This window comes from Cyprinodon tularosa, unplaced genomic scaffold (genome assembly GCF_016077235.1).
Source record: "Cyprinodon tularosa strain WSP-4 unplaced genomic scaffold, ASM1607723v1 ctg852, whole genome shotgun sequence".
NCBI lineage: Eukaryota > Metazoa > Chordata > Actinopteri > Cyprinodontiformes > Cyprinodontidae > Cyprinodon > Cyprinodon tularosa.
Window position 1 is genome coordinate 271,462 of NW_024039621.1, and position 12,706 is coordinate 284,167.

General features: G+C 38.2%; 1 protein-coding gene across 1 annotated transcript in view; it reads left to right on the top strand.

Annotated features, from left to right (window-relative positions):
• LOC119775136 (dehydrogenase/reductase SDR family member on chromosome X-like) overlaps positions 1-12,706 on the top strand; it is a 77,619-nt gene that overhangs the window by 42,065 nt on the left and 22,848 nt on the right. Inside the window, exon 4 of the mRNA XM_038273043.1 lies at positions 3,728-3,796. Within this exon, the coding sequence (XP_038128971.1) occupies positions 3,728-3,796 (69 nt within the window). The remainder of the gene's footprint in view (positions 1-3,727; positions 3,797-12,706) is intronic.

Genomic DNA, 12,706 nt, shown 5'->3' on the forward strand with positions numbered 1-12,706 from the left:
TGCAGATGTAATGGTGCAAAAAATCTTCTTAAACCTACCAGATACTGAAGTGGCTGACCACACCGGACCGTATTTATACCGCAACTTGTGACCTCTGGATGACCTGATAAATAATCTTTAATGTCTCTTAAACAAAAGTAGCAAAAATAATATTTTTTTCTGAACAATTCTACATTAAAGTAGCACCAACCATTCAGTATATTTGTAGAGTTTTTGACGTGGGTGAGATGTCAGCTTTACGCAGCTGTTAACCCTGGTGAGCCGAGTGAGAACAGAGATGAAGCTGAGCGCGCATTAGAATTGGCTGATGTAATTTCGTTTAAAGATATCTAAGAAGCTTCTTCACTGGGCTCATATCCCATTCTGATGTCACACGCTGCAGTGCCTTGAAGGGGAAGGAACCAGCCACCGTCGCACACAGGAAATTTTTATTTTATCGACATGGGAAAATTTTCGCCGGTTATTATAGTGAATGACGGTAACGGTAAAAATCAGGTTTGTCGCCGAACCGTAGCACAAGACTTGTAATTCTGCGATTGGAAAAAAAAAATCAAACATATTTTTCATATAAATCTCATACGTTTTCATCCACCAACCTTTTAAATCTTTTGTTGTATCTTTCTAACAGACATGCAGACCTGGAGGCTGAAATGTTTGCCGTCAAGTAGATTGATCTTATTTAGACTGAATGGAAAGTAGGAGATGTTTTAGCTTGGTCGTAGACTCTAACCAAACCTTTCCAACACAGGCTTTGATCTAACCTCTTATTATGTACCTCAAGTTCTACTGAAAGGTGAACTTCCTCTTAGTATGAGACCCTTTGAACATTTATCAGGTAATTTAATCCATTCATCTTTCAATCAGCTTCTGTGTCTTTGCTTAAAGAAATCATTTCAGTTGGGGGGAAGCTGTTGCCAGCATTGTTCACCATGGGAATGGTGAGCGCAGATGGGTTTTGGCTTTTATCCACAACAACATTTTACAGCAAAAAGTTATTTTATGGTCTCATTTTAACAGAGAAATGATGGACTGAGAGATTCCCCTGCATAACTCGTTGACTGATATGAAATAAAAATGGTTGCAGTGGATTTTTATAAAATCATCTTAGTCCAGAATTGTTTTGTGTTTGAAACTCCTGCCTTTAAATTACCTTGAATTTTTTTAAGTAGTTTTGGAAAAAAAAAAAAAAAACCTTCGTCTGTCTGCTACCTGTGTGCCTGGTTGACCCTTGGGAGATTTCCTACAGAGGAGCAGCCTTGACTGAACCGCATGGCAAATAACGCCGTGCCCTTGAAAAGCCCAGCGCTATAATCCAAGATTAGAGTGTCACCGTTCACGTCCAGAGAAGAGAGGTTGTTGCCTTGTGGAGGTTTACTGGAAATAATTGGTGGGTCTGAATTCATGCGTTTGTTTATCAATGAGCAACAAATTCTTACTGTGAACTTTGTTAAATAACTTGTTGCTTTAAAGAGTGATCTCTTGATCGGTTGTAGGCTTTGGGATCTATTTGTTCCGGAGCTTTAGGCATGAAGTTTGTCACGTTTCGATTTCTGTTTTTAAAAGTTTTACGTTCTTAAAGTCAGATGAGTTGAGTCATCCTTTTGTTTTACTTTAATAAGACATTTTTTCATTTCACAGTTAAAGGAGAAGTTCGGTTTTTTACACTTTAAGCCCATTTTCTGTAGTGTCCAGGATGAAATCGAATGATCGACACCAAAAGTTTGACAATTGCTCCTGTCTCTGCTTTTTGGCTCATTTAGAATCACCCCCTGGCTGCTTTAGAATGGCTAGCATAGAGCATGTCCGATAATGTCCTTAAAACAACCTTAAACGTTCTTTTTTTAAAATATGCTACTCACCGTGTCGTCAGCGCTGTTCAATGACGTTCCAAAAAAAGTTTCGTGAAGAAAAAACGTTCCTGTAGTGTTTTATTTAGCATTTTGTAAATCCCATTGAGTTCTGTAGGAATAGTCAATATTCCGCTGCCACCGGAAACGGAAATGGAGCCTGTTTACACAGTTGTAGTCTTTTCGCTTCACTCTGTGTACTCCGACGTCGAGAATCAAGAATCCACCTTTCGTATTCCATTTTCAGAGTTTTTTAAAGTGTTTAACAGAGACGTTAGCACCTCGACGTCGATTTCATCCTGGACACTACAGAAAATGGGCTTAAAGTGTAAAAAACCGAACTTCTCCTTTAAGGATGTGATTATAAAGTATTACAGGGACGCTGTAGTGCAGCAGAGAAATCCATCTCACTCTTTCTCAGTTTATATTTGCATATTTTCCTTCCTGGAAAAATGAATGTAGGGATGATACTGTTGCTTTACTTCCACATAAATTACCCAGAAAACAAAGATTAACATGAATTGTTAATGTTAGACTGAATCTTGTGCAGCCGTCGCCAGCCATATCCATGCTTTACACTGGAAAAATATTCTAGAAATAAGTAAAAAAATATCTGAAATTCAGTATATTTGCCCTCAATTTGAGTAGGTAAACTAGATGAATGTTTTTATTCTGAAAATAAGATAATTAGATAATATGCACTTGAAATAAGACAATGCAATTGTGTTTTTCCAGTGCACAGCTAGATGTCTGCATTTGGCTACAGGTTCGCCCGCCCATCTGTCCATTCCTTTTTTATATATATATATATATATATATAAATAAATAAATAAATAAATAAAAGCCTTTTTCATCACTGCAAAAATGATCTAGAAATAAGTAAAAATTTCCTAAATTAAGTGTATTCACTCGTAATTTGAGTAGGTAAATGAGACAGTTTGCCAATGGAATGAGTAATTTTATCCTTAAAATAAGATAATTAGATAATATGCACTTGAAATAAGAGAATGCAATTGTTTTCTTATTTTAAGTGTAAATTGTCTTGTTCCATTGGCAGAATGTCTCTTTTACCTCTTCAATTCAAGAACAAATGCACTTATTTTAAGAAAAAAATGACTCATTTAGATTTAGATTTCAATTAAAAACATTTATGTCTGAAAAGATGAATCCTTTATAAAAGCCGGATGTATCCTTCAAATTCAGTGCTTTAGACTTTTTTAAGGTTATATATTTCTAAACTTGCATATCTGCGGTGTTATTTCTTTCTGTTTTTCTAGAGTTTATGCCACTTGTGCTCTCCGTTCACATCTTTATAAGGACACAGGGCTCACCTTGCCGAGATATGCCAGGTGTTTGACTAATAGCTGCTCGGAGCCTCGTATCTCGGTGAAAAAGCTCTATTTTATGCCTGTCATATTGGGTTATCGCACACATCTGTTAACTAAAAGAATATGAAGAAATGATATGGCCCCACCAAATTTTAGCTTAACGTTCCTCATAGTTAAGGATTTAATGATACATTCATATAAAAAAAGAGACATTTATTGCACCTAACCTGTTCATTTCACACAGTGATATACTTCCTTTCATTAAAAGTTTTTTATTGATATTATGTCTGAAGTATTTGAATATAAGGTCACAGTTTTTACCATGATTCTAGTAGTTAGATCAAAATGATTATTTAAATCGCTAACAGATACATCTTCCCTAACACCAAAAGCCTTTTTGTCCTGTACCTTCCTAATTTAAAGGACTCCACTCGGAAATATATGCTTATAAAATGAGGAGTTGTGTAACAGAAATGCTGCATGTTTTATTCTTTAAAAAAAGCCTTGAAGGCCCTGTCAGACGTGATATTCATCTCTGTATCTCTGTTTTAGGTGGAAGGGATGAGCAGGAGGGTCTTGCTGCCATCAAAAGGATTTGTGAAGAGTACAAGGAGGCCAAAGGTAGAACTGGAAACACAACAGCATGAATACAGATGCTTCTAGAAAAGCATACCTTGATTTAGCCATGCAACCTTTTTACTAAAAGCAAAGTGTTTTTCCCAGCTGTTTTTACACCTGCATGCATATAAACGTAATCTCTCAGTAAGCCACTCTTAACTTAGCAAAGTGCCCATTATGGTGAACAAAGGGGTGAAAAAAAAAGAAATTCTGAAACATAACAGAAAAACATTGAAATGCCTTTTATCCTGCTGCCGTTCTCAGCATGTAGAAGCCAGGCTGACCACTGGCTCACAAACTTTTATCTGAAACACATGGAATGTGTTCACTTGTGTGTTGACTTTATTAACCGAACCAGATTTCCAGCAAAAAAGCAGCTTAACTGCATTAGAGAGAAACCCCTCTAAATGAAAAGAAATGTGTCAAGAAAGGAGTTGGAAGAGGAAAGGAATGGAGATAAGAAGAGACAATTGATAGCTGATATTTATCACACCATCGACTAAAGCCTACAGGGTACTCCGTAACTCCAGTGTTGAGAAATTAAATCGGCTGACCTTCACCGTATCATCAATCCCACCGGTGTCCTGACAAAGAGGTGTCAGAAGTTATTCTCTTCTCTGCTCAAGAAGCCTTGACTTGAACCACACTGGATTGACGTCATATTATATTCCTCAAAATAAAATCCAGGAAGTCGTGCTTGGTAAACATATTACATATAACTGATATTATATTTAATTTCACGTCATTATTCTTTATATAAATCCCTCCTCACTAAAGAAGCCAACCTTCCAATGAGCATTTTTTCTTCTTCTTTAGAATCAGAGAATGCAGTATAGTTAGTGTAGAGATAGTTTAGTGAACTTTTTTACCTTCTTATAGTAGCTAACATTACTTTAACACTAATGTTAAATTAACAATACTTCATTATTACCAAGAAGATCTACTTTATCTTTACTCAAACATTGCAAAAAGGCTGATCATTATTCATAAACAGAGGCCTTTATTGTGATACATTAAGCATTTCTGTTACAGTATCTGCTTATAGCCTTTTTCTTTTCCAAGCCTAAATTAACCTGAGGCCCTGTCCACACAGAGACAACAATGGCACAGTGCAAAAATCTAACTAAAGCTAAGTAGATTTGTCTTTAAATAAGTGTTTTTGGACTCACTTTGAGTTTGTCCAATAAATGGTGTGCCAATGGAGTAAGATCTTTGCACTTAAAATAAGAAATTAAATCTCCATTATTTTATTTGAAGTGCAGTATATAAGATCATAATTTAACAAGCCAAAATAATGATTCTATTGGTTAAAATAAAGACCAGTTATATTTATTTAGAAAAATGTTTTTGTATTTTTATCTATTTTTGCAGAGTGCATTTCTAAAATGGCTGTCTAAAACCAGGATGAAAACACTAACTATGTAAGGGGAAGAATTGCAACAAGTGAAATATTCTGTCCATAGACTCTGCTAAAAATTGTATTAAGGTCAGTTCATAACTTTTAAAGTAATGCTTCTAACAAAGCAACCAAACAACAAACACAGCTGATAAAAAGGGCACCTTGGCGAAGGTAATCGTTATTACAATGGGATAAATTCAAAAGTCTGTGTCTGCAGTCATACAGCACCACTGAAATATGCATTCCACGGTGGTGCTGTGATGCAGCCACAGTAACACACCAGGCAACAAAACCACCAGGCATCCTCAGACGACTCCTGCAAGGTAAACACAGCAAAGATGGGCATGCAGGTTATGGAGAGAGGTGGTGCTAAAGACGTCATTGTTTCAGGAAACACTGTTGCTGTTCGCATTAAACCACAGAACTGACGTCTGGAAATCTCCCCACTCTATGAACCCGATGCACACTTGATATGAATTTTATATAATCTCCTAAAACACTGAATCCATGCGGACATGTTGCCTAAATTACAAAATACTTTTGCAAACCACGTCTGTGATTGGACGAGGCCCCAGACATGTTTCATCATGTCCAAAGATGTTAAGAAAAATAGGGTTACTTTTTAACAGCTTCTTAGTTTTCTCCCTTTTTATTTTATTTTTTGTATTTGTTTTCATTGACATTTAGAATATCTCCCTATGAGTTGTCTTCCCTCAGTAACAACATTCACAAAGAAGACTTTTGTTACCTAAAGGAAATTTCCGGTCAGCGAGGAATGATCAATGGAATATTTTCTATACCTAAAACCAATATGTACGCAGTGATTTAATTAATTTAACGTTAATCAATAATAAAATAAAACAATATTTTTAGTCGCGATCACTGACTCTGGGAACGGACATTTTTGCCCAGATATACAGTAGTAACACCTCACTCCTGACATCTTCCGGCAGTTACGTCACAGTGCAGTAAGCCGAGCGCCATTCTCCCCGCTTTACAAGCAAAATCAATGGGAGCTTCTAGACACATCTGCAATCCAGAGGACTTCACCATTGAAATTCTTGAGAGCTATAGTGAAACTGACAATAACCATAGGCATGGCAGTTAGATACATCGGGTAAAAGTGAAAACAAAATGAGTTAATCCACCTTTCCGATTCATGATCCACCACGGGTTCATCGTTGGATTGCCAACTTGAAGAGGTCGGATTTGCCTTCGAACTTCTGGCCAGAGAAAAAACACATAATATGTAGCCAACATTTGGAAGAAGAATGTTTTCAAGAGGACTTGGATAAAAGCGCGTTGTGACAAACACCAGATACAGCACCAGGACTTGCTCAAAAGCCGATACTGCACCGTGACGTCACAAACCAGTAGGTGGCAGTAGTGCTCTTTGACATCCATGAATGTCTCAGATAAATCACATTTAAATTAAATTATTCTTAATTTAACCTATTAAACCTATCATATACTGAACGGTATGTAATAATTTCTTATTTAAAGTACTTTCAGAAGTTTGAATTCTGAATATGAACGGACTTCTCCTTTAATACACATGGCATTGCAGAGGAATTGTGTATTTTACTAAAAAACATCAGATACCGTATTTTCACGACTATAAGGCGCACCTAAACGTCTTTTTTTTCCCTCAAAATGTGGGGTGCGCCCTATGGTGCGGTGCGCCCTATCTGCGGACGTTGTTGAGACCACCATGAGTGTGTGAGAACCTTAAAGGGGGAAGTGTGGGCGTGGCTTGTGTATAAAACAACAGGTATGTGCTTTATGCAGAACATTGTTGTCTTAACAACCCTGAAATTGGCAAAGAGACACGCCTATGAAGCCCAGTTTAAACTGAAGGCTATCAGCTACGCAGAGGAACATGGAAATCGAGCAGCTGCGAGAGAATTCAATATAAATGAATCAATGGTTCGCAAGTGGAGGAAGCTGGAAAACGAACTCCGACTGGTGAAGAAGACGCAGCTGAGTTTCCGCGGACATAAGGCGAGGTGGCCCGAGTTGGAGGAAAGACTCGAGCGGTGGATCGTGGAGCAAAGAACGAGTGGGGCCAGCGTTTCAACGGTCACTGTTCGACTAAAAGCAGTAAAGCTGGCGGAAGAAATGAAAATTGAAAATTTTCAAGGAGGTCCATCGTGGTGCTTCCGTTTTATGAAACGGTGCAATTTTTCCATCTGGACCAGGACTACAGTTGCTCAGCGACGTCCGGCGGATTATGATGAAAAGCTGGCGAGCTTCCACTCCTTCTGCAGCAAACACATCGCTGACAAAGTCATCCAGCCAAGCCACATCACCAACATGGACGAGGTGCCGCTCACTTTCGACATCCCGGTGAATCACACCGTGGAGAAGAAGGGGACCAGCACTGTAGCGATACACACAACAGGGTATGAAAAGGCGTCGTTTACTGTTGTGCTTGGCTGCCACGCAAATGGACAGAAACTGCCGCCTATGGTGATTTTTAAAAGAAAGACTTTGCCTAAAGAGGCTTTCGCAAAAGCCGGCATCATTTCCAAGGAGCCGCCCGGCACGGAAAGTGACTCTGACAGCGAAGAAGAAGGGGAAACTGGCATGTCGGATTTAGCGCAGCTGTTTAATTCAGAAACAGAGGATGAGGACTTTGAGGGGTTTGATTAATACTCTGTAATAAATACTTGAATAAAGCACAATCATACTCAGTTTTGCTCCCGCTCTATTTTTCTACCTGAAAACTTAATTCAACAGCAGCCTCTGGGCCGCGGCGCATCCGGGCTCACCTCAGCAGGTGTTTTTTCATCTAAATAATCTAAATCTTTTTAAGTGAGAAAGTCCACCTGAAAATTTAATCATTGCAGTCAGTTCATCCAGATTATTATCCTGCCTATGTTTTAAGTTAATTTATGCGTCAATAAACGAGGAAGAAGGGGAAACTGGCATGTCGGATTTAGCGCAGCTGTTTAATTCAGAAACAGAGGATGAGGACTTTGAGATGAGGACTTTGAGGGGTTTGATTAATACTCTGTAATAAATACATGAATAAAGCACAATCATACTCAGTTTTGCTCCCGCTCTATTTTTCTACCTGAAAACTTAATTCAACAGCAGCCTCTGGGCCGCGGCGCATCCGGGCTCACCTCGGCAGGTGTTTTTTCATCTAAATAGGCTAATCTAAATCTTTTTAAGTGAGAAAGTCCACCTGAAAATGTAATCATTGCAGTCAGTTCATCCAGATTATTATCCTGCCTATGTTTTAAGTTAATTTATGCGTCAATAAACGAAGAAGAAGGGGAAACTGGCATGTCGGATTTAGCGCAGCTGTTTAATTCAGAAAACGGATGTGGACTTTGAGGGTTTTGATTAATACTCTGTAATAAATACTTGAATAAAGCACAATCATACTCAGTTTTGCTCCCGCTCTATTTTTCTACCTGAAAACTTAATTCAACAGCAGCCTCTGGGCCGCGGCGCATCCGGGCTCACCTCGGCAGGTGTTTTTTCATCTAAATAATCTAAATCTTTTTGAGTGAGAAAGTCCACCTGAAAATTTAATCATTGCAGTCAGTTCATCCAGATTATTATCCTGCCTACGTTTTAAGTTAATTTATGCGTCAATAAACTGTATCAGAGGAGTAATCACAGCCCTGTGTCATCAGCGATGTGTCTCTCACGGCCGGTTCCCAGGTTTGAATAATACTTTGTAATAAATACACCTTGCAGCTTTATTTGCTGTGATCAGTGGGAATAAAGTAGTTTTAATATGTTTTTAAGTGGGAAAATCCACCTGAGAGGACATGTACCTGTATATAAAAAACGCGCCCTATAGTCCGGTGCGCCTTATGTGTGTGTTAAATACAGAAATGGGACACATAACTGAGACTGCGCCTTTTAGTCCGGTGCGCCTTATGGTCGTGAAAATACGGTATTTGCCTTTTTGACTGGCTGATAAAATGTATGGACTGATCAAGATTAGGATTCACATTTCAATCTATCTTTGTTTTTTATTATTTATTGATGTGTCTTTATAAGGTTAGATTTGTGCTCCTTTTTTGCATTATATTTCACTCATATGTCTACATTCTTTTTCAAAGTATTTCATATTTTCTTTTAGGATTTTTTTCTTACAGGTTCGTTGTTGATTGTTTTTAGATGTGCATTTAGTCTCAATATGCAAAAATGAAATAATTTTTGCTGGGCATTATTTTTATTTTTTACTACTTCTGATTTTCTTACCTTGAAGTCCAATCTTTTGGTTTTCAGTGTTAGTTTTTCTTTGTTTCTTTCTTTGCTTTTTTTTTTTCTATGATAACATATTCCATAAAAAAAATTGGCATAAAAAAAGTTGTTATTTTTGGGCCTATTAAATTGAGCCATCTTTTGATGGTTCAGAATAACCTAAATGTTTTAACTGATTGATGCTGTTTATTCTCTCTATTTTCATAATTACTAAAAGTAGAAAAAATAAACAGAAAATGGAAAACTGGAGGTTTATTTGTTATTTTTTTTATCTTTTTGTAACTGTCGTTTGACAACACGCTGTATCACACGAATTATATATTTTTTTGCCTTTTTATTAAATATCACCTGTGTTTTGGTGCATTTTAATGAGCTCGTCTTGTGGTTTGTGTGCTTTGGCCTTGTGGTGGAAGGACGTGGAGGGCTGGCCGGTCGAGTGGGTGCCGGGTACCTGGACAGCAGGCATGTAGCTGGTGTCATTGAAGTCGATTTCCCTGGATGCAGTCATGCTAGAATTGATTACTTCTTTTGTAATTGGCAGACACTGAGACATAAGGGACACGGGTGTCTGTAGCCAGCTGCTTGTGGGCTGAATGAGAATGTGTTGATGTGGTTGTGTGGATTCAGACAGTAATGGATTCTCATTAGTATGTGAGGCGGCAGCCTTAAACATCTCTGTCCAAAAGCCCTCTGGCACCCTTCCCGGTATCTGCACATTTGTCTGTTAGGAGAAATAGGCAACAGTTTTTAATAGACATGTGGGCTTCTGAGGTAGTTTCATCTGATCACTCATGGATTCACCGGTGGGGAAAAAATCCACTTTAATGGTGAATGTCTTTATGTGTCATATAAAACTGAAAGCAATTAACCAGAGTCAATGTGAAAACTTCAGTTTGATTTTTACCATTATTGCTCTATATATCCATCTAGGGTTAACTAAAAAAATTTGAGAGCAGCAAAAGGATAAAAATTCTTTTTTCAACATTTTACTACTAGAAGAAAAAGTGTAATCTGAAAAGTTCAGCGTCCATTTATATGCAACCAATTGCCCTCAAGTAAATAATATAGAAAATAAAGTCATGCTTTATAATGTCCAAGGACTTCACACCGCTTCACATTACATTTAGGCATTCACCCATTTACACACTTAATATACGCTGATGGTGGTAAGCTGCATCACGGCCACAGCTGTTCTGAGGCACACTGACAGAACTGATTAATACATCATTCTAGTATAACTTCAGCTGGTCAGTACCCCTATTTTTTTTTACATCTTACATAGTACTGTCAATTCATCCCAGAAGACATGGCCATCGAAGTGGCCTACTGCAGATCTGGTGGATCTGATGAGATCAATAGTTCAGGGGGAAGAATTCGATCTTTAGCAGCAGGATTAGGAAGCCATGTTGATGAAAATCTAATTTTTTTGTTTCCTGTTGCAATGATATCTCTTACAGGGCAATAGTGGCATAAGATACAGGAGTTCTTCTCCTTCCTAGCCTTGAGAAAGAGGCCTCATCCGCTTTGCCTACTGAGCCTGGTCAGAAGTCCCATTGGCATCTGTGGACTGCAGCTTTGCCTCTGTGCCCTAAGGTAGCTGTGGGTACAATGAAGCTTGCAACCATCACTGCTTGGATGGCTGTAGTATAAAGCCCTATGGAGTCCCTGAGTTGAAATATTTTAAGTAAAAAACCTTTGCCGTTTACTAGATGTTGCACACAGCAAGGCTGCAGGAAAAACAGGGGCAGGAAACCGGGGGAAGTTTGAACTAAATGAAGGACACTTTTAGAAGATCTGGTCGAGACTGAAAATACCCAGAGGTCGAGGTTCATGTGAAAAAGAACAGCCCTTGCATATAGCTAGAGTTACATTTGAATGCTCAATTTCTAAGCTTATTTCCATGTTAGCTTGGCTCGGCAAAGTTCAAACCTAATGCTGGGCTTACTTTCAACGTGCCACGGATGGTGCAAGGATTTTAAATGAAATAATTTTGTAACCTCACATGTATTAACAGAGGCCGTGCAAGAGCGAAGTTTGACTTGACGCTGCAGTTGTCTTTGCATTGGGCTACTGAATTTCACACACCAAACAGGAAAAGTTGACATCAGAAAAAAGTTCCTGTGAATTTCAGAATAAAATGAAATAAAATCAACAACCTACCATAGCGAAAACAGATAGGTGAAACAGAAGGGCAATCGGATGATGAAAAGGGTTATTTATGTGCACAGATAGAGTTTTCCACCAACAACGTCCCTAAAAAACGTGAACTCACGTGATCCTTTGTTCTCTCAAGCGCTGTTTCTGAAGCCACAGCGGGGACAGCTTGGTTGCAACGTTCAGAGGGAAAGACTTTATGCATCATGTCTGCAACACAGCTGCATAGCAGCTGGACTGTGGTCATTGTGAGTGTGAAAAAGTGAAAGCCTTAGAAAAACTGCCCTAGAATGCCCACAATGGATACCTGTACAAACTTACAAGTATTTTTCGATGTTTGTACAACTCATCCAATTTAACATTTTAGCAATAATTGCTCCTACAAAACACATAAAACTACATAAAACCTGGAATGTCAGTCGATCACAAATGCAAATTCTATTGCGATATTTGACATTGAAATGTTGTCCAGTCCTGTGTGAATGTAAATTTCTTAACTTTTTGGATGAAGATATTTAAATACTTGTAAATGTGATTACATTCAAGAGCTGGTCTAAAAAGTAATGGCTCAGTGGAACTGAACACCCTTTTCTATAATTGATAGATCTAAGCACATAGAAAATTCTGCATTGTGACGTTAAAATGAGACAATATTACAAAGATGGAAAAAAAAAAGTAGCAAAGCAGTTTTATTTCAGTGATGTCTTAGCTGTTTTTTGTGAAATTCAGTTTCAGGTATTTGCAGATGCAGAACCAGAAACCTTTTGTTCCATCTGACATCAGGTTTCAGTGTATCACCTGTCCCCAGAAAACCTTAAAACAGGACTAACCTAACCCATGGTCATATCTGTCCGCAATCAGGTGCTAGTTCCTGAAGTTTGGGCATTTTACCTTGAATTATGAACATGTACATAAACACTAATGCACAAAAACACAGACCATTCCTGTCTGTTTGCCACAGGCAGTGATGTCTGTCCACTAACTTTAGTCATGGTGTAGTTGAAAGTAGCACATTGTGCCTCAAACCATAGACCTAAATTAAAAGCGTGAAGCAAAGCAGGCTGTGGAAGTTTGTGTGCGCAGTTAACACACATATTAATTTTATTTCAGCTTTTACCTAACTCTTAGATGGT